Source organism: Agelaius tricolor, unplaced genomic scaffold (genome assembly GCF_023055355.1).
Source record: "Agelaius tricolor isolate 1412-34295 unplaced genomic scaffold, bAgeTri1.0.p SCAF_11, whole genome shotgun sequence".
NCBI classification, from domain to species: domain Eukaryota; kingdom Metazoa; phylum Chordata; class Aves; order Passeriformes; family Icteridae; genus Agelaius; species Agelaius tricolor.
In genome coordinates, this window is record NW_027269271.1 from 24782115 (window position 1) to 24810052 (window position 27938).

Genomic DNA, 27938 nt, shown 5'->3' on the forward strand with positions numbered 1-27938 from the left:
TGGCAAATGTTCAGTAGCAACTAAAATATCCTGCTGTGCTTTTTCAGATTCTGATTTTTTATTTGTTTTCAGCAAATACTGGAGGCAAATGACATATTTAATTGCTCTGAAAACATTAATTACTGCATATGTGAGTGGCTCTGGATTCCATACAGACTCACACAAGGTTCTGTTATAGCTTATTTTGACTCTATCTGAAAATCTGCAGATGCTAACTGATAATATGACTCATGTTTTCATTCTGTATTTGATATAAACATAGAATAAACAGGCCAGTCTGATCAAACCCTCAGTCTCTCCAGTTATTCATGATCCCCTCACTTCAGTACAACTCAAATTACAGCTTGCTAATAAAAAGCATCCACTCATAGGAAAAGTTTTCCACTTGTGAGAGCAGGAAATATTTTAGAAAGGAAAAAATACTCTTCAAACAAATTTAAATGAAGCGCCTAAAAATTAAAAGCTTTAATTTTTGAACTAACAATTTTGACACCTCTACTTTTGGGATTTCTAAGCAACACAAGCTGAATGTTGTTAACAAGCAAATTCTCAGCACATATTCATTGACAAACAGAGTGAAAAAGAGGCTGAAAATTAAGCTGGCTAAAAAAAAAAAAACTGAAAAAAATTGAGGAGAAACTAGGTTTGAAAGTGTCAGCAAATGCAGTGCATGGTTAATTGTTCACTTTTTCTTCAGAAAAATAACAAACTGAAGAACATTACTTGTGCTTACACAGAAATGCACTGGTCAACTGCTCCAGTTCTTGGAGCTCCTACATCAAAATCCCACATGACAGCTGTAAAGCTTGGACAGTGTCCTCAAGAAAGAGGGAAGAGGAATTGATGGCACAATTGATGGGTCACTGATGCCAGCAATGGTGCCCACCCTCCTGTATGGGATGGGGTTGATGTGAACACACAGCCAGAGATCTCTGGCTCTCCCATAATCATTTCCTCCAGCAAAGGGGGATGCAGATTACTTCAAATTACTTGGACCAAAATACACCTTGCCCAAAAATTGTATTTCAGCCATTAAGGTAATGATGAATTTTACAAGGTGAAAATATTTATAGGAAACTTCTAACTGGCAGTAAGATGAAGCTTATTTCTATTTCTCTTTAGGTCCACATAAATATATTGAGAAGATTGACTTGGATTATAAGGAACATCTCTAAAATTTTGGCCTCAGTGTTTGCAGTTTTTTAATTTTCCTACAAATGTTACAGTTCACTACAATTTCCCAAATGAAATAGCTATATTAAAAGGGCAAAAAAAATCAGGGTCAAACTGTAGGTCCCATTAAAGACAAGACAGATTTTTTTTCCTTCTTTTTCTTTGTTGCCACCAGTGCTAAGAGAATACAATTAATCTGAGAATTAATTAGTGGAAAAAGAAAACTTAATTCTGGAAAGAGGACTAAAGTAGGCCACTCTTACCAGAACATTTTTTCCCAACTGCAAACCCCAGCTTTGAAGAGCATTTGCTGATAGGTGACATACACCATTACAACCTTTCTACCTCAGCTGAATGATTCTGCACTCACTGCGCAGCACAAGAGGCAAGGGAATCTGTATTTTTGGGCACCAATCCTCCAACTGAGGTACCCTGCCTACACCCAAAAAAGAAGTCCAAGAACACACAAAAGAAAACAGATCAGAGCACAGTCATTGCTCTGACCAGTTCTAGCAAGAGACTTGGATATGAAAAACAGATTGATTCTATCTGCTGTTAAGTATGACATCAATGCTCTTTTTTTTTTATAATACTTTGCTTTTCAACAGCATTTTTCTTGGAAATTTTAGTAATATTTTAGAATTTGATACTATAAGTAAATCCTTAATCAATAATATGTAAATGGTCCTTTTCATTCCTTGTATTTTTATGAAATACACTCAGTATTTCCCACGAGGCAATATCTTTCTCAGTCACACAGAGATTTCCCCCAAAACCTCTGATTTTTATATAAACAGGTATGACACAAGGTAATTAACATTTCCATTTTAAACTTACAGATTTATATAAGCTCATGTCAACAGAAGTCCAAATTTACTGTAATTACAGATTATTTACATTAAAACAAAATAAGAAATCAGTATGTAAATGTAATGTTTGTTGTAGCTAATGCAGCAGGAGGTGGTAGATTAGGTTCAAACAGCAATCAGTTAGCAAATCTGGCTAACATGTAAATGAGCAGAAGCCCTTTTGTTTACATTCTATTTCATTTTAAACTTCAGGATTTTTAAACTGTCTCATGAACAGATGGGAAAATAAAACATTAATCTTACCATTCTTATGGAAGCTTTCAAAGTAACTAAAGCAAGGCACTGCTCCTGTCCAGCTAAACAGACAGGACTAATAATTGGAGTTGCAGGTTACATCGTTCTTAATTAACACTCTGCTACAGTTGATAACGTACAACAAGACACCACATCACCACCACTGCTCTGCAATCATCTAAAGCAGAGGCATTCAGCAAGATATGGACCTATTGCTTGAAAAAAGGCATCTGTGGGTTTTTTCTTTTCCACACAGATGATTACACTTGTTAAACAAGTTACAATCACTTAGCAAAATTGCATTATTTCTAATAATCTCCATGGTATGCACCTGGGGTTTTAATGCTTTTCAACTTTCCAGTGATTCATCAAGTATAATAAAGTATCTTTGACTTTCAGCTATTTAGCAAGGGAAGTATAAAATACATTATATCCATTATAATGACAACAGCAACAAAAAATGATAAAAAATATCTCCCAGAACACACAGGATAGAAAGGAGAGATGATCTGGATGATCCAGCTCCATGGCCAGACTCCCAAGCTCACACTTTTCATCTTCCCTCTTGCATTCTCCTAAAGCTATTTCCTCAACTGAGTATTCTCAGCCTTCAAGAAGCATCCAAGGCAACAAAGGGAAGGAATTGCTGAGGAAGGGATTAGTCTAATCTGACAAAGCTGGTGCAAGGGATCTACCCCATGGATGCTGAATGATGGACATTCTTTGGCATCTTTCCTTTCAGGATTGCTTTCCAAGGGAAATCGTGTTCTTCTCCACCCGCCTGGTAAATTCTGCTCCCACCTGGTAACTTTTGAACATAGCCACTGGTTTTAAGGAGGTCTCAGAGTGTTAGAAAGGTCTCAAATACCAGGTGTAAATCAACAGCCAGGAGGAGGAAGGGGACCCAAATTACCACCCACCTCAACAAAAGGCTGCATTAAAAGTGCAGTATTTTATATATTCATCCAGGTGACCCCTGGCCAGTGATCTCAGAACTACCCACAGGACATGATTTCTCCTTTCCTTTGGTACTACCTGACTGTGAGCTGGAGAACAGATGCAGGACAGGCTGATACTCTGTGCAAGGGGAAAAATATTACACAAATGCTACAAAATATTACACAGATCCTACAAAATACACAACTGGAGGCAGCATCAGAGGTAGGTGAGATGATGGGAAGTATGGAAGGAGAAGGCTGATTTACTGCAGCTGCTGGGATGAGGCAGGAATTCACTAGAAATCAGATTTCATTATGTCCACAGCTCACAGAACACATGGTTATTGTTCTGGATATGGTGCATGGATAAGTATGGCTTTGCCAGCTGAAATTGTGGTAGCAGGGTGGAACAATACATGTGGTATTTGACATTTAAATTTAATCTTTCCACCTCAATTTACTAGCATGCAGTAGTAATTCACTGGGTTTCTATTACCTGTAAAAACTTTAGGTAGGCCACTGATGAACAAAGATACCCCAGGAGATTTTTGTTTGTTTAAAAGGCAGGATCACTTTGCCATTACATTTAGATGCTGGTTTTCAGTCAGTTCTGGGTTAAGCCCATTCAGTCTGTCACAATAAACTTCAATGCCTTCATACCAATATGTTGGAATAGGATGTTTCAGACACTGTTCTGTCTCACTATAAAGAACAGACAAAAACTGGATCTTACACAGCTGAGGCCAGACTGTTCCTTTTAAGAAGGGCATATAGATAAAATATCACATACTGGAATCTCAGGCTTTTCAAATATCACTTTCTGGAGATATTCAAACCACGACTATTTATCTCTAGTTCAAAACAGAAGGCATTTGAAGAAAACAACAGATGAACTCCCAGAGCAAGAGGCAAAGTTCCTCAACATCCATTAATAATAGATGTGAGCATGACGCTTTCAAAAATTGTGGGTAACAAACTAATCTGAATAATAACTGACCTAACAGTAGGCAGTAAACAGTGTAACTGGGTTTGGTACATTGCTTCAATTAGATGTGTTTTGATCTGCATTGATGCTTTAATTGGAGGCAAGCCTCCCCTTTCATCTAGAATTTATGACTTCAGGAAGATGATCTAGCCTTCAAATTATCCGTGTTTAAATAGCCACTAATTAGACACCATTTGCTGTCCCAAAGCTACCAACTTTTATCTTAAAAATATCCAGAACTAATCTCCACTATGAAACAAATATAAACTATAAAAGGTAACAACTACTTTGATTTTACTGTCAAGTAAAGTTCTTTAAAACCATTAATCCAATAAAAAAGGCTAAGAACTGTTTTTAAACAGTTTGTTGTTATATACTTTACTGCAGTTGCAATAAACAACTCTCTTCAGACTCCAATTTTCTCTCCAGAATTAGAACATGCAAACTACAATATACAGCAATACCTGGGTAGAAAATTTTGGAATTGGAAATGGAACAATTAGCAGCTGTAGTGTCTTTTCACTGTTCTTCAAATATCTGCCAAGGTACAATGGCTTATTTTCGTCACACACAAATACAGCTCCTGTTTCCACATACAGTTCTTGTACACCACCCTCTGTTCCAGTGCTACTCTTCCCTCTCTTAATGCTCCTTTTCTTATAATTATTACTTTTATAATTCATAGCAGCATTCTTAATTCCTCCACAGACTACACGCTAATGTGCACAAGTACCTTTTAGTACTCTATACAAAGTACTTTCAGTCCTTAGGAAGGCAGCTACAAATTTCTGTTGACTCTCCAAGAATTCCTCTCACCAGCAGAATATTCTCCTATCACCTACAAGGGCAGAAAGCCAACTCCCTCTCCGGACCAGCTGAAATCCGTGCATTTTTCCCCATTCAAAAGGCATCCCCGAGCTCGCCGCTCCGGAGCAGCTCCCTTGGCAGGCTCAATTCCCTCGCACCCTCTAGCGGCTACCGAGGAAAATTCCCATTTTCCTGGGAAACACCACATACAGGGCTGCCTTCGGGAAAGGGAAACACACAGAAGAAAATTGCTAATTACGTTAAAAGAGTGTTTACCATAGAACATCATTTCATTTTCAAACCTTCGCAATATTCCCTGACAGCAGAAAGAGACCTGGGGGTGCTGCTGGCCAGGGGCTGAACACGAGCCAGGGGTGGCCAGGTGGCCAGGAGGGCCAGGGGCACCTGGATTTTATTTTAGCAGGAGGGCCAGGGGCACCTGGATTTTATTTTAGCAGGAGGGCCAGGGGCACCTGGATTTTAGCAGGAAGGTCAATGGCACCTGGATTTCAGCAGGAGGGCCAGTGGCACCTGGATTTCAGCAGGAAGGCCAGTGGCACCTGGATTTTAGCAGGAGGGCCAGTGGCACCTGGATTTCAGCAGGAGGGCCAGTGGCACCTGGATTTTATTTTAGCAGGAGGGCCAGTGGCACCTGGATTTCAGCAGGAGGGCCAGTGACACCTGGATTTTAGCAGGAAGGTCAATGGCACCTGGATTTCAGCAGGAAGGCCAGTGGCAGCTGGATTTCAGCAGGAAGGCCAATGGCACCTGGATTTTATTTTAGCAGGAAGGCCAGTGACACCTGGATTTTAGCAGGAGGGCCAGTGACACCTCGATTTTATTTTAGCAGGAAGGCCAGTGACACCTGGATTTCAGCAGGAGGGCCAGTGGCAGCTGGATTTTATTTTAGCAGGAGGGCCAGTGGCACCTGGATTTCAGCAGGAGGGCCAATGGCACCTGGATTTCAGCAGGAGGGCCAGTGGCAGCTGGATTTTATTTTAGCAGGAGGGCCAGTGGCACCTGGATTTCAGCAGGAAGGTCAATGGCACTGGATTTCAGCAGGAGGGCCAGTGGCAGCTGGATTTTATTTTAGCAGGAGGGCCAGTGGCACCTGGATTTCAGCAGGAGGGCCAGTGGCACCTGGATTTTATTTTAGCAGGAGGGCCAGTGACACTTGGATTTCAGCAGGAGGGCCAGTGGCAGCTGGATTTCAGCAGGAGGGCCAGTGGCACCTGGATTTCAGCAGGTATGGTGCAGGACCAGGGCAGGGACTGTCCCCTGTGCTGCTGAGGCCTCACCTCGGGCGCTGTGCCCAGCTCTGGGCCCCTCAGCTCTGGAAGGACACGGAGGGGCTGGAGCAGGGCCAGAGACGGGAATGGAGCTGGGGAGGAAAGTCCTGAGGTGACTGAGGGAGCCCAGGGTGCTCAGCCTGGAGAAAGCCTTCAGCTCAGAGGTGACCTTCTCACTCTCCAAACTCCTCAAAAAAATGAGTCTGTCTCCACTGCCATGTCCCAGGTGGAAGGATGAGAGGAAACGGCCTTAAATTGCACCACAGCAAATTCAGATTAGGTATTAGAAAAACATCTTTCCCTGAAAGAGTGGTTAAGCACAGGATTAAGTTGCTCAGGGATGTGGTGAAGTCAGGAAGTGTTCAAGAGATGCCTGGATGTGGCACCTGGGATATGTTTAGAGGTGGCTATGGTGGGTTGAACTAGATAATCTTGAAAGTCTCTTGCAGCTTTGATGATTCTGTGACATATCAACACTCACTGCTTACTTCTTGAGTGTTCAAAACAGTAATAAAATATACCCTTCTCAAGTCAAGGAAATAAATTCTAATTAACTATTAATCAATAATTAATTTACATTAATTAATTATTCAGCCCATCTACATACATTTTTAAAGTACAAGATAAAATAATGTAACAAACATTTCATAAAGAAAACTTTCATCAGATGGGAATGATTTATACAGATTTATAAGATACATTAAATGGACCAACATAAAGCAGCAACTTATGCAAGGCCAGCTCTCATTTTCACAGGGACTAGATTTCTGTTGAAGTCATCACATCTGTGAGATGTAAAATTCTGTATGTACCTAAGAGGTTTATGTACCCCACCAAACTTTTAAAAACCCCAACAAGCTTCTTTTCATCCCAACAGTCACTAGTGTAGTGAAAACATTTTGTATTTACTGACAGCAGATTCCTACAAATACACACGTGGCTTCATAAAAAAACACAAAAAGAAAACCCACACAAAAACAAAACAGACAAAGAAAAAACCAAAAAAAAAAAAATCCCAAAAAAACCAACCCAAACCCATACAAATAGAATTTATGGCCAAAAGACTTACCCAGAATGACTTGAAGAAGGAGGAGGCAGGTCAGGTGTTAGAACATAAAGACTATTATTTTTTGGCAAGTGTAGACTTTTTAAAACAGTCTGAGGGGAGAAAAATAAATATAAAACATTCACCAATTCTGACTCTTTTTCTTTTTTTTTGATCATAGGTATGTATTTACAGTATCAGCAAATATTTTGTTTCAAGATACAATTCTTGTTACTTTAAAACATCATTTTTGTAGGTGGGCCACATTCTACACAAACCAAAGACAAACTGATTTGTCCTGATTTTATTTTGCAATGTTTTAGATTAAGAGTTCTTTGTGTGCCACCCAAGACATCTGACACTGTTTGAAACTAACAATTCTTGCATTGTAATCCCCACCCACAGATGCTCAGTTTGAAACTGAATTCAGTTAACTGAAAACACAGTTGAAAACTTACACTATCATCTACATCTCCAGTCTTCCACCCTTTTAACAGCATTTTAGATGCAGGAATCTGAAGTTCATTTTCTAGAATATGTTTGATATCCCCTAGAGAGAAAAACAAAGAAAGTATATAAAATACACACATTTACTGCTTTATTTCAAACAGCAGTGAGTTGAACTTAGAAAACAAGAGCAAGGAAAAATTTACTAAGAGAAGAATTTTCAGTCCAGTTACCCTTGTAACATACTCTTCAAACAGTAAAGGACAAATGAAGTTTAAAAAAAATAATCACAAAGCATGAATGATTGGAGAATCACACAAGGATTTGATGATTTGGACATATATACTGATAATTCTATATTCCATATTTATTAGACACACAACTGTGTGCTATCTGGAGCACCAGACTTAAAGAGGGTGCATATTTCTGATACCAAATTTCATTAGCATTAGTCCAGACCTAAGGAACTGGAATGTTCATGCCACTGACTGCTCTGACAGCTTTTCCAATGTTTTGTACATGTTGATGCTCCTCTGCCCCTGTAGTTATTACAGTCACAAAGTAACTCAGGCTGGAAGGTACCTCTGGAGCTCATGTGACTCAAGCCTAACTCAAAGGTCTAATTAAACTAGTTTAGTCAATGACTTGTGCAACTGGCTCTAGAACATGTCAGGATGGAAGTCTGACAACTTTTCTGGCCAACCAGTTTCAGTCTTCACCACTCTCACAATACAAAAAAAAACCCCTTTTATTTAATGTGAATTTTTGATGTGTCTCATGCACCTCCAAGTCAAGCTTGGCTCCATCTTCTCCAGCAGGCAGCTGCAGACAGAGGTCAGCTCTGAACTTTTCCCTTTCCTCCCCAGGCTGGACAAATCCCCTTCTCTGAGCCTCTCCTCCAGTTAGCCCAGAGCTCCAGAGCCCTGACCAGACTTATTGCAGGATGTCATCATCTTTCTTCTTGTGAGCACCTCCAAACCCCACACAGTGCTCCAGATGGAGTCTGGCAAGAGCTGGATAGAGGGAAATAATGATTTCCTGAGATCCACCTGCTACACTCTTGCCAACAAAGCCTGGGACATGGCAGGTCTTCTTCACTGCAAGAGTTCATGGCTGAAGCACCCAAGATCCCTTTTCTTAAATTGTTTTCTAGCCCATCAGCCTTCAGCCAGGTATCAGGTGGGGATAACATGGAGTTATCCTATGCCAGATACAGGACTTCAACTTTATTTTCTTGGAACTCCAGGAGGCTCCTGTCAGCCCATTTCTCCAGGCTGTCCAGGAGCCACTAAACAGCAGCCCTGCCCTCCAGAATATCAGCACCTTCTCTGAGCAGATTAAGATTTATTTTGATCAGTTTTTTATCTTAACATTATGGATATAAAAATACAACAGCAGAGTACATCAAAGGCCTAACTAAAGCCACAGTGACACTCTCTCCCTTTGTCAACTGAGCCAGTCATCAAATTGTAAAAGGCAAATAATGCTGATTAGGTACAATTTGCCTTTAGTAAATCCATGCTGGGTGTTCCAAATCCCTTCTTTTCTCTCCCATGCTCAAAAAGTGCTTCCAGAAATATTTACTTCATAATCTTCCCACAGACCAAGCTCAGCACTCACCACTGAACACAGGTTCACATTTGCCTTAGCCATTCTTCTCCTGATGATGTCCTTACAGAAACCCCTCTAACCCCTCAGTGGTTTCAACTTCAGCTGAGATTTGGTCTTCCAAAACTCCAAACCTTCACCTCTCTGTGCTCCTGCTGGGCAGCCCTTCACTACTTTCCAGCTCTGGCTACTTTGTTTTTGAATTAAGTTCAGCCAGAAATGCTTTTTTCTTCTGTGCTGGCCTTCTGACATGCTTGCTTCTCTTGCATGTTGGGAGGAACTGCTCCTGTGCTTTGAAGAGATTGTCCTTGAAGATCAACCAGCTCTCTTGGGCTCCTCTGCCCTCCTGGGCAGCCTCTCATGAGCAAGCAGATCCCCAGAAAAGCAAAAGCTATTATTCCCTCAAGTCCACAGCTGAAGTTCTAAAATTTGCCTTGCTCACTTCTCCAAGGGCTTTAAACACAAGGCTGCCCTCCATCTTTATATCCCAAAATACAGAAGTTTACACAAACTGCCTTCTGCCCTACAGCTTTCAGGTAAAAGCCAACTATTAAGAAGTCAATAAGAAAAGAAAAATCAAAGCAGCACAGCTGAAAAATTCCGAGCTGATGAGATTTTGATGTCCAATTTCCATGGGCGTAACTGAGCACAAAGGAAAACAGAGAGCACCCATCGATAATTCAAACCGATCACCGCTAGGTGGCGCCACCCAACACCAAATCCATTGCTGAAAGGACAAGTCAGGATCAAAAGTTTCAAAATTTCCAAATTTCATCCCAGACAAAAGGCTGCAGCACGGAAAATTGCTTTCATCAACTATTCCTTCACGTATCTCCTTATTTGCATCTGTATAAGCTCTTCTGTAAAAATAAAATATGAAAATACTTTTCTTCCTTAGCAGAAGTAAATTAATTCCCAATTTGGGGAATGTAAAAAATAACATGCTCTGAAACACTAGCATACTTCTAAAATACTGCTTCAAAATGCATCATTTTTAGGGAAAGACAATAAAACTGATAGAATTAATCTTAATTTGAATGAAAGAGTCAAATAAAAATTGAACTATGAAGAATGCAATGATGTTCCTCACACCAGGAAGAATTCCTCTAATCTTGTCACTAATCCTGTGCAGAAAGAGATGCCATACAGATTCAAAGAGGAAATGCCAAGATCATCCACTTATTAATAGCTTGCATCTACAGTAATCCTATCCCAAATTACATTTTCATGCCTCAACTTAATTATTAATCTTCATTTTGTTTCTGAAGCAAGTTCATAAGAAAACTAGATTTCAAAATAAATATTTGATAGATCACTAACCTTTACCATGGATTAGTGAAATTTTGCTTTTTTAAAGCTGTAAAGAGATTTGAGAATGGTTAGTAGCTGTGGAGGCTGCATTTTTGGGGGGATCTTTCTTTTTTTTTCTTTTTGGGAGATTTTGTTCTGCTTTGCTTTAGGACTTGGATTCTTGGGGTTGAATCTTTTTCATTTGTTTTTTTTTTTTAACAGTTTCACGACAGCAGCTTTCATTTCATTTTTACAAATCCTTACCAACTGTGGAGCTGTCTTCAAGTACTACATCCACATTTCTGTCTCTGTACTCAACCCTGAAGTCCAGCATTCGAGGTTGTCTTTCCACTATTTGTCTAGATGGCACTACATGGCGAAATGCTGAGGAGGAGGAAGGAGCTGAGGAAGCTGCAGCAGAGTGGCTGCTGGGGCCGTACGCTGGTCCATGCAAAGTCTCTACACCGTACTCACTGAAACACAGGCAAATGAGATGATGTCAACAGAACAGCTTGGCATGTCTAGCCAGAAGTTAGGAAAGCAAAATGACAGTATTATTCACTTACTACAGTCCAGCACACACCTCTTGAATCATTGCTGTTGGATCTGAGAAAAATGCTTATTAAAAATGAAAAAATAAATTCTGTATTAGCAATTTTAACCTTTCAGGGCTCAGGAGCGCCATAGAAGATCAGCATTGGTGACAAACAAACATTTTAAATCCACTATGTACCTAATACCAGAATTATCTTGAGGAGAGGGGTTGTTTCTTGCTCCAGGAGTGTTGTGGCCATATAAAAATTGGCACCATGGCAACGACCAGCTTTCTACATCATTGGGCTAGTATCCAGTGGAAATGAGAATAAGAAATACAGCTCAACATTCTGCACACAGATAGGTATTTTCTCACACCAAACTAGTGAAAAAACAAGTCAGATATGAAAATAGATACACATTTAAGCTAAATAAATTAAGATAATGAAGCATGTGTTTAAAAAGAAAACACCTAGAAGTACAACAGCAATGCAATGCTGAATTCTAGCTTGCCTTCAAGTTCAAAATTCTCCAAGGCTCCTGGAGATTCATGTAAGGATGTCTCCATACCTGACTCAAGGATACCCACAGCATTACAGGTCAGAATAAACTGGAAAACCCTCACTACCCAGAAGCACTTCATCTTCCTCAGTGAGCCTCTCCACAGGAAGCACATAACTGGGATTGGAAACAAGTGTAATAAAACGTGACATTTCAGGAATATTACTCCATGCAAAAATAACCCCCAAAAAAACCTATGATGTACAGAAATCAAATTTGGAAGGCAAGAAACTTCATCAGGTAAGCCTGGGGTGTTGCCTTTCAGATGTTCTTACCAGGAAGATGCTGGGCAGTTACAGAATCTCATGGTGGATTTCAGAAATGCTGCAACATAACTTGTCTCATTTCCATTCCTTATCAGAACTTATCTGAAAAATGCCTTCTGCTCTCTAAGATACCATGAGATTCTCAGTGGAAATGCTTCCTAGAGCAGGTCAAATCTGTCATTTAGAGGAGGTCTCAACTTTAGAAAGTGCAAATGTGGATGGCATGCATGTCACAGAAGTGCAACAGTACTCAGCTATTGCAAATCCCATCATTGTGCCTTTCACATTTGAAACAGAAAAACATGTTATGCTTGTAAAACAAGGGGCTCCTTCACTTCTCACATCAGCATGCTCAGAAGGATGAATGCCCAGCTACAAAGACCCACACTCTCAGACCTATGGCTCAAAAGTCAAAGGCCCACGTCAGAGCTCTAAGGAGCACAGGAAACAGCCTAATTTTCAGTATTTAAAAAAGTAGAAATATCAAGTGATATGTTACTTTCTTCAGCCTGGTGGACAAATATGAATTAAGTACAATTAAGTAACAATTCTGTTAGTAGACCCAAGAAGCAATGAATATCCCAGTTCTCAGGACTGGATTACAAAACAAGCAACTGAATTATACAACAAAGTGTACTTTTTTCTCTTCAATAAATTAACTTGCTTCAAGTCCAGTTGCATTAATTCTATTTGATTCCACCACAAAAGGCATCCTACATATCTGACCAACAACCTCTAATAGAACATAAAAAGCCCCACATCAGTAAAATAAGCCTTATCTGAAAACCACTGGAAAGCAGGTTTCTAAATCTTCTGAGCTTCCCTTTAAACCACTTCCACTGCAAGAATACAAAACAAGACAAAAACAAAGGAACAAAAATACCCATTTGAAACACATTTGACTATCTAATAATTTCTAAAAATTATTAAATTACTGTGAAAGAAAATGTAAGTTAAATCACCTTGTGATTGAAGACAGGCATTAACTACTCTAACTATTCCCCAGCTTCTTTTACCCAATCAAACTTTCTGGGATTTTGGATAGAAATGCCTGGAGGTCACAACTTATATGCAGAAAGAGAGCTCCACAATCAAGACTTAATCTCACATGGACTAAACAGGCCTTACAGTAAATATATGTTTAGTAACTTTACTGGGCAGATTTAGTTTTATCCTAAATCAAAACCTGACTCTGTTGAATTAGGAAGTACTGACAGGGATGTCAAACACCTGTATATGATATTATGTATCATATTTCATTTCATTGAAATTTTTTAAATAGTACATTAAGTATTTTTCTGAACAAATTTTTAAACACTGTTTTACTGCCTCTCTCAGGTAGCTTAATTCCTGATCTGCTGTTTTCAATTGCCTCATCAGCACTTAAAAGATCAAATTTCAGTGAGTTCAAGATATCCAAGCATCAGTGTGTAAGCCAAAATTTAATTCAGAAGCTGAAAGAAAATCAGTAAAACTACTTTTAGAAGGGAACAACCTTACTTTACTTTATCTATCACAGTTTCTCCTGCCTGTAATTCAATTTAAAAAAAAAAAACAAAAAACAAGTACAAATGGTTTTGGCCAGAAATAGGGAAGCATGGAATATCAATACCTTTATAAATGCATAAGGAAAAAGAAATACTTAGCCAGAAGCATACCAAAACACAGTCTTTGTAAAGAGACAACCCTGCAAAGAATGACCCTACCACCAGTGAAAATAAAATAAAAGTTAACTATTTTGAACAGATGTTTGAGCTAGTCCTCTATCAGTATGGGAAAAGCTGAATGTTAAATCAGCTTTGCCAGGAATAGAATTTGTGGCTCCAGAAACAGCTTTAAAAGGAGAATTATGTCATCTTCTTAGGATTCAGGAAGGAAAAAAAAAAAGTAACTGTTACCCAGCATCATTCCCTGCATGTACTACTCCAGTCCTCTGTTCTTACCTTTGTAGAATGCCATTTTCTTGTGGTATAACACCATTTATAGCTGCCTGAAAAGAGAAAACAAATTTTGAGTCAAGCACGCAGAACAAAAATACATCAGAACTTTTATAATATGTTTTGAAGAGTGATTAGTTTGCTTCAAAACATGCCCTAAAATGCTCCCTATTCAGTGAATATTCTTGGTGAGCAATATTATCATTACGGGATCTACATAAAATAAAAACCATACCCATGTGAACCATAATACATAAATACATAAAATAAAAACCTGGCCCATGTGAACCATACCTACTTCTAATATCCATCCTCATACATCAGATACACCTGACCTGCTGGCCAGAACAGTGGGTGAGTGAGTGTCTGGTGCCCAGAGAAGAAGGGGACACTGATGTTTAGCAGTTCACAGATTCCCTGGGACTCCAGGAGGACAAAGTCAAACCCTGTGACTGAGCTACTGACAGTCATCACCTATCAACACCATTTGTACAAACTGACATTAAAAAAAATGTAGCTTAAGTAAGTGCTTAATAAACACAAAAATAGATGCAATCAAGATTTAAATGCTATGGTTTCTGTTTCTCTGAATAGATAAACATGACTTTTTTAAAATTTCTATTAATAGTTAAGGCTACATGAAGTCATAATGTTTTATTGCTGAACTCAGCTAAGTTACTGTGATACTGCAATAAGATTTATCCTGCATTTAGAAACAAATATTACATTAATAATTATTTAAAAAGCAGAGAAGAAAAAGGTCAGAGGTACCCATAAGCTACAGCAACAACCCATGAGGCTGTATCAAATTACAGCGAAAACAAAGTTCCCCACCAGATCAGGTTTTAAATCAGTTTATCCACTGTGCATGGTAATAATCAGTGGTTTCTTTCTAACAACGTGTCTAATTTATCATCCTTGTGGTTTTTGCAGTCATACACAGCTCTTGATGGTGTTCATCTAATAAACCTCCAGGAAAGAGTAGGAGGTTTTGGTTTATTTGGGTTTTTCTGGATTGGCTTCTCCCTCCCATACTCTTCAGCAATATACATTTAATTCATGTCAGTCAACAGATAAAGTTGGCTGAGAGACAAAATTATCCTTTATTTTGCATCTGTAAGATACAGAGAGCAAACACAGGGTCTGTACCATAAAACCTACACTAATAATGATCTGCTGGTGCAACAAAATTCTCTTTACTTGGGGAAAAGAAGCTGCTTCAGCTGTGAAGAAATACAGCAATGTGGAATTTTCACACTTCTGTCAAAACTCTGTCTCAGAGGATTAAATCAGCTCAAACTTCTTCTGAGCCTAGTTAGAGGGGTTAAATACAATAGAGGCTTCAAGCTATTTTCTTTTAAACTGAATAACTCACTTGTTCATATATGCCCAGTTTTGTAAACTTGATGACATTTAAGGGGCACAGGAATAAGAAAAAACAGCAGAAGCATTATGTGCTTTTTTGATGGAAAGACCTCTATTAACCACACTGTAAAACTGAAGAGTCCAGACACTGTTTGTTAAGCAAGATGGAAGACTAAAATAATGTAGACAGCAAATGGTAGCAGTGCACATGTACATACTGCATAAATATTAAATATCCATGTTCTAACAAGACAGCTATAAGTAGACCCTGCAGAGAAAAAAAGAAAAAGGAACAACCATCTGCTTTAGAATTTCATTGGGAGAAGGTTGTGACTATAAAAAAAAAAATTAAAACAAGAACACGTTACTAAGGCAAGATCTGCTCCAGGCTGTTCCTCCCCAGTGTCAGCCCCCTTTGAAAGAGGCTCACATCTCTGTGGTTATGCAAACATTTCAAGATATTCCATTTTTTTTGTCTCTCCAAACAGGGATCTTTGATCACCAAAACCACCCTGTGTGGCTAATCTATAGTCATTAAAAATGTGTGCTACTCTCAAAACAATTTTAATAACCAGTGCATTAAATCTCTTTATGGGTTACTGATATAAAGAAGCCATGTCTGGATCAGAAAGCTCTTTCAGCTCCCAATAACCTGCTGCTGAGAGTGATGCCAGGGGAGCAGCACTCTGTGCTCTCACACTGCTGGATCCAGGGTACCACAGCTCGCTAATGCTATCACTATTTAAACAGTGAAGTTCACCTTAAATGGAAAATTACAGGGATTTCAGAAGATTTTTCCCAAAGCCAAGAATCCTAGGTGTGTCTCAGCACTATCCATACACTAATTCTGCCATAACACTGTCCCATCCTGAAACAGAATAATTTCTGTTTTGATGACAACCTTCAAACAATACCAGGCCCCCAGTTTATTTCATTAAATTATAAATTGAATGTGGCTCTTCTTGATTTATACATTTTGTTTAGGGATATCAATCATATAGCCAGGAATTGGAACAGCTTATTTAAAAATTCATTAAGTACTGCATAACCTGACCTAATTGGACCTGCTTTGGGCCAGAAAGACATCAAGAAACAACTCCCAGTCTCAAGCACCTGTGACTCCACCATCTAATAGCACAGTTTATCTTGATAAAAATACTGTGAATCCTGGGGTTTTTTAAACAAAAAGGATGTCAAGAATGTGACAACACTGGACTGATAAGTGCCCATTAAAAGGTTCAAAGTAACAATATTTTTGGTGGGTTTTTTTCAGCAGCACACTTCCAAGTTACAGTATTGAAATATATTCAATCCAACTTTTTGTTTCCCAAAAACATAGGGAACAATAAAGCATCAGGGTTAATGAAATGATACCAAATTCATTAACAGTTTGGGCAACATAAAAAATCCACTGTGTTCTGAAATTATTTTGGTACCTGAAGAACACTGTGAAGCAGACTGAAATTTAGAAAACTTTTCCTCAAGGGAATTATTAACTTCACCAGATTAGTCAGTTGTGATTAATTGTGACTATCTTTTATGACTACAAAACAGTGGTAGAAAGAAAACCAAGAACCACCATTCCTTAATTAACTATTGAAACAACATCAATGACTTTCTTCAAAATACACAATTTCCAGTGCTAACCATTTAAAAATAATGAAGCACATCTTAGAGTGACTCTCATCCCAGGGCCCCATGAATAATGTGGGGTTTTCGATAGCACAAGCTGTAAATACTCAGTGGTTTTCACAAAGTTTGAAGATGGACTGAATTTACCAATCATATTATTTAAAAGCAGAAGTCTACATACACTGATTGAATATTCAAATGAGGCAAGGGGTTCCTTCCTCTTCACGAACTACAGATGGGAGGTAGTTTTTAAATTTCCAGAATTTAAAAGGGATATTTAGAGTTAAAGGCAGTCCCAAGCAAAAGAGCAGTTAAAGGCTTTGCACTGGGTGAGGAGGGAGCTTTTCCTCAGTGGCCACCTCGTGTTCCTCCCCTCTCCTTCCCAACCTCCACAGCACACCATGGTTTTGGCTGACAGATACAGACCCCTGAAAATCTCTCCTTTGCAAGCTCCACCCCAGTGAAGAGCAAAAGGTTTCACAAAGCACAAAGCAAGATCAACTCTCCAAAGCAGGGCACCATAAAACACACCCATAAGCAGAAGGAGAAAGCAAGTTGGAGCAGCACAGTGCTGGAGGAACAATCCTTTCAGAGGAGGAGGCTGGAGAGATGTAAATAACCTGCACACCTGAGAGATGCACGAGTTTCACTGGGATAAATAACCAAACCAGCTCAACACAACCAGCACAAGCTGCTCCCAGAGAATTCCAAAAGCCTTACTGAGGTTTGACTGCACTCAGCCAGTGAGACCACTTGAGCCCACTTAGCAAAACCCTCGCAGAGCTTTACATTTGTTTAGGTAAAAACTGAGGAGGTTTACACTAAACAAACACAGTACACAAATGAGAACTCCAGACAGGGTAATGGGAACTGTCACAGTAAATGATCCAAAACCCAAAGGTGTCCAACCAAATGGCATCAAGTGCTCCAGGAAGTCACAAGGAATTGTAATGGAGTAACTTGCTCATGGGGCATTTTCTTCCAACCCCCCAATTTTCTGACACAGTCAGATTTACAGCATTAGTAAATTTGTCATGTATTCAACTTAAGGCAATAGCCTCATAAACCACATATTTAATTATTTCCGTGAAACTCAGTAAAAGCTTTTTTGATGAGAAGATTCATTTATTATGACTTCCAAAAATCTACAGTCTCCTCCAGATGCTACAAACTCAGATTTTATTTTCAGTTTAACACGTCTGGCAAGCTAAAAAACCAAAGTTCTGCATTTTGTCTCTTTACAATTCATTTTGCCTCTCCTTCCTGTTATACACTTAGTATCTTCTCGATATAAAAATGATTTCTCTCACATCACAAATGCAGAAAGTTTACCCCATGCTGTTTTCTACATTAACAGAGACAAAGATAGGAAGAGGTGTTAGCCACTTGTAGGACAGAATTTAAAATTAGAACAAAAAAAACAGGCATTTTGTTGTTTCATACTCAAAACAAATAAAACCTTGTTTTAATCTTTGACTCTTTCAGCATTTAATCTTAGATTTATTTTTCTGATTATTTAAGTGAATATAATACCAAAACTTACATACAAACCCTCACTGCAGAGGGTGAGATGACACACAACACAAACACACTGTGGTTTTGAGTTCTGCAGAATAAAAAAACTCTAGCTGTTATATTTTGGAAATATTAGCCTGTATTCATCTGTGCTTGAGGATTTGCTGAATTTTAAGAAGTGTAACAAAATACACTAAAAAGCCCTCATTAAGAATTCATCATAAATTTTTAATTTTTTTTTTTGTATTTTATTATATATTTCCACAGCAAAAAAGGGGTCATTATAACACTGTTTACAATTGTCAGTCCATTGCAAATCATTCCACTCCTAATTTGGGCTAAATGTGATATTCTCCCTGACATACAATACTCCTACTCTAATTTTCTGCTTTCACATCATAAACATCCTAAAGATTTAAAATCCATTTTTTATTTGATGTTCAAACAAAATAAATGGACAATATAATTCAAAATGCTTTCTACAATGGAGAGGACAGGTTTTTTTAAAAGAAAGGAAACAAACCCCAAAACTGAACAAATATTATCCAGAAAGAGGAAAAACAAATAACTGAATGATAAAGGAAAACATTAGTGAGACAAAGCATCCATGAAAGGACTGAAAAAGCAAAAGTGAATTTCAAACTACTTCCAAACCATAAATCTAAGTGACAAAGGAACGTATTTTTACATGCAACAGTAAAGCAAAACAGGAGAAGTGCAAAGATTTATTAGTTCCTTTTGAGCAAAGAAATACTTCTTAAAATGAAACTAACTCACAGGACTCTGCTGTATGCAAATATCCCAGTAATAACAGAAAATGTGTTGAAATCATGCTCCTCTAATAATTTTCTTTTTGCAAATACTGATTTGGGCTGATTTTCAACAGAATTGGTAATAATGGGTACTGCCAGGTACAGACACATCAAAACATTTGCTCTGACCCTCATACTGTGATTTTGGGAAACTGGATAAAAAGTAAGACCACTCACAGACTTCTCTTGCAATCAGTTTACAACAATAAAAAAAGTAGAAAATTCCAGAATAAACAGCAGAAGTTTTAGTCAGTGGTGCTGACAAAATCATCCTGTAAGTATCAGTCAAACCCTGCAGTCGGTGTGGATTAATACAACAAAGGTTTACTGAAAGCAACTGTATTAATTAAGTCATGCAGATTGGACCCTGAGATTCCCAAGCAGAGGAATGAGCCTTCTGAACAGCTTCATGCAACTACCAAACCTCACCTGTTCCAAGCAAGTCTGAGATGTGTATTTTAAACAAGAAATTCCATGAAACCTTCTGCAGAAATACCAATCACTTTAACCAGAAAAAGGCTTTTTACAAACAAGATCACCTTACTACACATTTACTTTCAAACCATTACTTTCAGAGGTTACAAAAATTGACTGCTATGAGTTGAAGTAATAAAAATTATTATTCTGTTTAGGTTTTTTAATTAATTCAGTAATATTTAAATAACAAAATTACTAATTGTGCCTCAGTAGTAGGAGAAGCAATCTCTACCTGTGTTATTTTTGGCAGGCTTTTCAAGGCAAAGGAATGAGTCAGCTTTTTCCTGTAGCTTATGTTATACTTGCTGGCATCTCCCCAGCTTTGCAAGTCTCCAAAGTATTTCCAAGTGCTAGACGTGAAGTTACACCCACAAAGTTTATACAGAATGACAACATTTGTCCCCATCGTGGTTAAAATTTAACAAAAACCGTAATTGAACTACAATGAAATGTCTTCTATGCATTCTGCTTTATTTCAGCTTGCTTTCTTTACAACAAATATACTTCATGAAAAGCTGCAAAACAATAGGATTGCTAATAAAGCAAAAAATTAACATTTCATCAAAAAATGCCACATGAATACATTCATACAGATGATTCACTTCATCAGCAAGAGAGCACGCGTTGAAATAGTTTACAATTAGCACTCTAGATGTGGGTTTCCCATTTCTCCCTACATCTTTGGTGGCTTCAGCAAATTTTTTCCTGTCACTCCTACAACATGCCTAAATGCACCAGGAAGCCTTTCAGCAGTTAGATATACTTCTAAAATTCTGAGGGAAGAAAAACCCACTACATTTTGAAGAGTTCATTATATCTATGTTGTCACTGCCTAATTCCCCAAACAAAGTGCAACGGAAATAAAAAATTCATAACTGAATGTATTTCCCCGGCATAGTGAAAGTAAAGAACCTGTACAGATTCCTAAGAAGCTTAAGGATCAGCAGGTACCTGAGCTGACTCTAGCTCAGCAGGAATAAAGGAAAACAATCTACTCTCAACAATCCACTCAAAACTCATTCACATAGAAAGGGAAAGTAGCCCATGAGGTGTCTCTGCTTTGACACACACACGAGTACCTTGGTCTTAGTCATGAATGTCACAGCTTTGACATTAATGCTGCTTCTAAAAGAAAGGAATGCTTATGCTTAATACCAAAACATATTTTATTACTCCTTAAAACATTAATAGATAGAAAGTAGGAGAGTCAGATAAATCAAAGGCTATGCCTTGATATGAATATTGGAAAATGTTCTGAACTCCCATATTTTTACCCCTCTCCTAGTAATTTTATGTAAATTTGAATGGCAATGCTAAAATGCAAACTTTGGAATAAAATACCTCATGACAATATATTTTTTGTTCAGTCTCATAAAAAAAAAGAGGGTTTTTAAAGTCATGCATTGTAACATACTAGCTCTTAGAAAGTACTACCAGAGAAATAATTTCAGGGCACAAGAACTCAGGACACAGAAAGTCACAGAAGTACTGGCAGAAGCCTAAGGCCCCTTCACTGAAAAGCCATAATAACATAAAATATCAACAGTGTTCCAGTGACCCCAGCTGTAATCAGCCAGCTGCCTAATTACTAATCTATAATCAAAAAAATAGTTATGCAAGACTTAGCTTAAAAGTTTGGAAAGCAGAAAATCCCAAGGTGAAGTAAGTAACCTGCAAGTTGTCTCAGTATTTCTCCAACAGCCTGTGCAGTTCTGCTGGGGGGCAGCAATTCAGGACAGGCTAAGGAGAGTTTATTGAAATAAAACTAGAAACTGTTCAGATATTCAACAGTACTGTAAGTAAATCCATTTTTAAGACACTCTGCTTTGAAAGTCTGATGGGTGGAGATGGCTCCTGGCTTTTGTGGTAAAAATTTTCTCAAGTAACGTTCACTTCCAAAATAGCCACAGCACTGGCACAGATGCTGTTCTTAAATAATTTACTTAATTTTTCTCCTACTCACACAGTCCCAACATGACTCAATGACAGACTAAACACTTGTCAAACACATGTTTATAAGATGTGTGCAATTTTTAGTTCAACTAAATAGGTCACAGTCACAGGGTAATAAACTACAGATAACTCATACCAGCCAATTCACTATTAATATATTCTAGAAATTTGTTCTGATATTTAAATGTCTCAGGAGAAATGAATGTTAAGCAATCTTTGTAGAAACTACCAATAAGAGGTAGCAGCTCTAAAAAAGTATTTGTAAAAGCTAAGGTAGGTGGGTGATGCATCCACAGAGCTCCAGCAGTACTATGGGGCAGTACTGGGATCTCAGGTGCTGCTTTTTATTTATTCTCAGAATACAAAAGTCTCTGTTAAAAGAAACAAGAGTCTTTCACCATGAGCAGAAATCTAAATGTCTCAGTCCCATTGCTTGTATGGTCACTGTACAAGAAAAACTTTAGGTTATTTCTTAACAAAAACTACATTAGTAACTAAAAACCTAAATTATTTAAGAAACTAAATTTCATCTGTTATTTGAAAAGGAGAGACAGAATTTACATTTTACTTTACAATATTGCCAGTAAAGCTTTACCTAAAAATCTTCTCCACTCTCTTTCTGGTCAGAAAGAAAACTAAAATTTCATATACATCATCCCAGCAACAAAATACAGCCATGAAACACATAAACACAACCCCTTTTTTACACTCACATGAATAAAGCAGATTTCTGGGGGTTGTTTTGAGGAGTTTTTTTTTTAATGGATGAATGTGCATACAACTATGTGAAAAGCCATACCATGATTACAATTGCCTACGGACCCACACATTTCATATAATCTTCCATGAAAAAATACATTAAAAGGAAATGTGTTTTACCAAAGATTAAGGCATTTGAAAGAAAGTGAAAACAATTCATTTAATACTGTTTTTAAGAATCAACAAGTCTTCTGTGCAACCACTCAGCTGCATAAAATACACAGCATCCATCTGAGCTTACTCAAAGACACACAAATGTCACTTTGAAAGCTGCAAAATGCTGGAAATAAGGAGAATGAGAAATACAACAATTTTTGCAAGCAGGGATCCCTAATTTAAGAGAAAATACATTAAAGACTTCCAAAGGGGATTTCTATAGTCCTTTGTAAAAGACAAGTTCACATACAATTGTGTCCTGCTAGGAGAGATTAATGCTGCAGTTGAACACACAAAAAACCCTGCACTCCTAAATTTCCTGGAGAACAAGCACCATGCCCATGGGATGCCTGCACCAATGGGATGCCCATCCACCAACACTCCTTGGGATTATCTAACCCAGGGCTTTCTTCTTCCTTCCCTCTGCTGGCAGCAAGGTTGTGAATTCTGGAGAGGCTCCTCACTGCACTAACAGTGAGAATAAACCTGCTGAGCTGACAAGAACATGTTCCACAGGACACCCAGATCCACAAGAGAGCACCTGTCTAAAACAAAACTTTAAATGCTCCTTAAAAAAAAACATATATATATATATATATATATATATGTATATATATATATATATATACAAACCTCTGGTTCCAGTAGGCAGATGAGACTGTTCATCTGACCACAGGGAGAATGTTATTAATACACAGACAAGCCCATGTTCCCAACAGTGAAAATCCCTGAGATTTAGTCCTAATGAGAGGAATATACCCTGAACTTCTCACTGTTCCCACACTGAGTGCTGTCAAATCTGTGCCATATTCAGTATGCAATTCTAAAGGAAAGAAAACAGCAGGTCAGCAATACAAAATCAAAGGGCCAGTGTGATGAAGACCATCACCATAAAGTGCAGTCCTGGTTCCCAGGCACTGAAGCACAGCCTTGCAATCAACAGGAGAGCTGCTGAACACAGGGCATAAACATACACTGAACACTGCCCCACATTTAAGGAAAAGAAAGGGCTGTGTGCCAAATTCAGATTAATCACCTAGTTTCTGGAGGCAGACTAATTCAAATCAATCAAAATAACATACAGGGAGAGACCACATCAAAGCTGTAGCAGGGCAAACCAGAGCAAGAGGGACAAAATACAATCTAAGTGTATCAGTTTTACCAGCTCCTACTGAAATTTGCTACACCTTATAACAAAAGGGTTGTTACTGGTTAGAGCACTGGAAGATACAAATTACAGATTGCTGATAACTGTCAAGAGCCTATTCTTTGTCATTCCCACCTAAATGGGCACCTCCAAGAGAAATAAAAAATTGCCAAGTCCTACCTGATTTTTCTCCATTCAATTTTTTTGTCTGTTCAGTTACTTTGTTCCAAAAGACGTTACACAGATGTAAATACACATATACAAAATTGGTACTTAGAGTAAAAAAAAAATCCTGTCTGAGAAATATTCTTTTCCAAGAAGTTTACAAGCAAGATGCAAAAAAACCTCCATCTGTCTAAGTTATCCACTTAAAATTAAAAGTTCTAGTTGAGAGCTGAAGCTTTATAAAAACAGATGTTCAAAATATACAATTTCTCCTTCCAAGACAGAGAATCACTTCTTGTCAGGAGATTCTTGGAACCTGAGTATGACAGGAACTGCAAGTCATCCCATCTCCAGGTACACTAAACTGCTGGTTTTACTGAAGTTATACTGTGCTTTGTTCCTCTACCAGAATACAGAATAATCAAACCAAGTACAGCAGGAAGGCACAAAGGTAATTTTGAAAATAAAAATGGGAGGGGGTTATATATGTACAATCATTATACACATATTTACAAGAAAACTGAATATTGGAAAATAAACGCCCCCCTCCCCCCATTATTTTGATGAAATTTATTTTCTTCTTAACACAATACTAAAAAGTACCCATATTACAATATCTCTTGGAAAAAAAATGAAATAAAAACTATTTAAAACCAGGGAACAGGAGTAAAAACAGAAATGGTCATCCTGGAAAAAGCAGAAAATTAAGTGTGGTGAATTCTGCTTTTCATTCAAAAAACCTGTTCTGATTACCAGTACAGAATATGAAGTCATGCTGCATATGAAGGACTTGAATTTTTCATTAAATCTGTGAAAGGCAGAGCAGACCACTTCACTTACTTTCATGCACAGATTCAAGCACTGGATCTCAAGAGAGCAAAAAGCTCTCACCTGTGTCATAACCTCACATATATAAAGATCCACACTGCATAAGGTCAAGTCACTAATGGGTGATTTTCCTTTAAATATGAACCATCATCAGAAACATTTCAACAGACACAGAGGTGGGATTTTTCAAACTTTTATTTAATTGTTTATACACAAAGCTTAAGATGCCTTTATCTGTCATTCCTTACCTTCACATGCCAAAAGAGAAAGTCAGAGTCTAAATGGGCAAGCTGTGAAACCACATTGGACAGAAATTCCTAACTTCTGCTTCCTCAGATGGTAAAAATTACTGTAAATTAATAGAGCTGAAAGAAATGACACTCAGGAAATAACATACCAGCAACCCTGGGAGGCTTAAGAGAGCTGCATCCATTTATAGCAGAATGCCTGAAGAGATCATTATATTATCTATGTTGATCTTCTGTATCTCACAGAACATCTGAAATGTTTCATCGCCCAGCCTATAATAAGCCCTGTAATTAGGCTACAGTGTTCTAACACAGAAAAACCCCAAGCTGCTCTATATGCAGCAGACCACCACAAAGGCCAAGTCATATGCAGCAGAGGGGAACTAATTATTGGCAAAATTAGGCTTCATGATCCCACCAAGCAGTTTTTACACTGTTGCTGCATATGAATTCCTCTGCGGCACTCTTGTGACCAATTTTATTTTGAGCACTTGAACAAAGCCAAGCAACCAAACATTTATGAAAGACAGCTTCCCATACTGCTTCAAGCAGCTACTGCAAAACATATACAACTGCTTTGAGCACTATAAAACATATACAACTCTGAGACATTTAAATCCAGTTTATTTAGTACCCAACTCAAGATAAATTAGAGGTAGTTTATATTGTCTTAGAGTATCCCATAGAGAGGATTAGAGATAAAGACTTCTAACTGGGGTAAGTAATATTTTAAAGTTCAAAAATAGGAAGCTGACGTTCCAGTTCTAAACTGAAAAGGAATTCTTTTAAATTCTTAACAAAAACCAGAAATGACTATTAGAAAAACTAAACCCAGAAAGGAGAGCCTTACACTTAACCCAGGTTTAGCTTTGTTTAAAGGTAAAACCAAATGTCCAAAAGATACAGAACATAGTAACAGTAATAGGAAAGATACTGGTGACATTTTGACACTTAATAATAAATTCTAGCAAGACCAGGGGAAAAAATACAGGGACAAAGTCAGCAGCAGGAATACTTCTTCAGTGCAAACAAAGTAATCCTCAGAAAAGCTTACACAAACACACAGTACTTGTAGCACAATGTAAGGAACTTGTTTTGTGAGCCTAGCAACCTCTGCTGTCTGTGTGCATTTTGATGTACTTCTCTGTCAGCCCATGTCAGTACCTACTTCTCTGTTTCTGTTTGGGATCCTTCTGCTTTCCAGCTCACCAGGGCTCCTTCTCTTGGTTGTTTTGGCTGAAGTCCCAGAGAAATAACAAAGCCCTTGAGCTGAGTGTCAGAGAGTTCAAGAAGCAACAGGTGCCCAAGGGAATCTTCAACCTGGGTCTTTAGCACAGCCTCTGATAATGCACAACTTTTTTTCCCCAAACAGGAACATGGAATTGAGATACAGACAGGCTGAGTGAAAAGCAAGAGTAAACAATCTCTTTGAGACAAGAACTTCCTTGTGTTTTTGGTTTTTCCCCCTTTTGCTGCAGGAGTGCCTCTGAACTTTGGTTGATGATATCCAAATGGGATTTGCTTAGCTTTCTACTTATTAGCCTGGGTGCCTCACAGAAGATTTCCTCATCAAATACTGACTTCTGATTTTACTTCCAACATCACAGAAGTAAAGGAATCAACATTAAAAATCCTCTGAATCAGATGCAGAAAACGAAGTGAAATTAGAGAAAACAGAAATTGTGTTCTTCCCATTTACCCAACACTTGGGGTCAAAGGATGGCAGAGGAGCCCTTACCAAAATCATCACTACTTCACTACTGTCTTCATGAACTGTGAACCAAGTTCTTCAAGTTTGGTTTTCCTTAGAAATCAAAGAAAAGTTTTGCTCTGAGTTGAACGACATATTTAGTGCCAAACTAAAGGATTTCTTTCATTTTTCATCTCAGCTAAAAAAAAATCCAGGACCTTTTGAATGAATTAAAACAAACCCTCCCCAGTTCCTAGGCACTAAATATGTACTTGACAACTGAATTTAAGGTATGAAAAAAAAAACCAACAAAAAAACCCAAAACAAAACAAAAAAAAAAACATCAAACAAACAAACCCCACCACATGTGGATCATGCACTTTTAATTCTAAAATAAAAAATGCTACATTTCTCTTAAGTCATGAGCCTTTCCTCAAGTTCTTCTGAAATGCTAAAAACCCTTGCCTAGCAGAGATAGTTGATCCTCTCACACCCCAGGAACTCCTTTTCTTCACTCTTCTCTTCCTTCATTCTTTTGTTTCTACCTCCTTGTTAGAATAGCAGGATTTGACTTTCACTCCCACTCCCTTTTTTATTCCAGGGCTGCTTTGAATAAAAATGAGCCAGTGTCCTGTTAAGGACAGACCCTTAGGGCATCTCCTTCACTTACAGCCTCCTCAACATTATTTTTTTTCTTCTACAACTTACCATTTGCTTTTCATAGACATACCTCTCATTCATCTTCTGCCTAGTTTCAAAAATTATGTACCTTCCTCAAGTACCTCTTGCATTCCTAATTTTCTACCCTTTCTTACTTTCCCTATGCCTTTTTTAAGCTTGCACATTTGGGTCACTACTTCTTTCCTCTCTATATTCTACTTCTAGATCATCTAGTAATCATTAATAAATTAAGTATTTAAAGATGTCCTCATAGCTTTAAAAACTTCATTCTGCTTTCTGCTCATTCTGGAGTCTCAGAAGAGACTTGTTCTGACCATTTTTCATGGCACTGCCCTCATTTAACCCAACCTGCTGACCATTTATTGTAATGCACACAATTTACAAACCCCAGAAAACCACAACCAACAGATCTAATGGATTGTATTGGGAACTTCACAACCTGAACAGAATGAATAAGGCTACTCCTTGTCTTCCAGTAAACACTTGAATTTTTAAAAGAGCTCATGCCATGTCACTTCAAACAACTA

At 38.1% G+C, this 27938-nt stretch overlaps 1 protein-coding gene across 1 annotated transcript in view; it reads right to left on the reverse strand.

Annotated features, from left to right (window-relative positions):
• FAF1 (Fas associated factor 1) overlaps positions 1-27938 on the reverse strand; it is a 147874-nt gene that overhangs the window by 102073 nt on the left and 17863 nt on the right. Inside the window, exons 3-6 of the mRNA XM_071436706.1 lie at positions 13990-14036; positions 10950-11158; positions 7799-7890; positions 7365-7453 (exon numbers count right to left, since the gene is read on the reverse strand). Of these exons, the coding sequence (XP_071292807.1) occupies positions 7365-7453; positions 7799-7890; positions 10950-11158; positions 13990-14036 (437 nt within the window). The remainder of the gene's footprint in view (positions 1-7364; positions 7454-7798; positions 7891-10949; positions 11159-13989; positions 14037-27938) is intronic.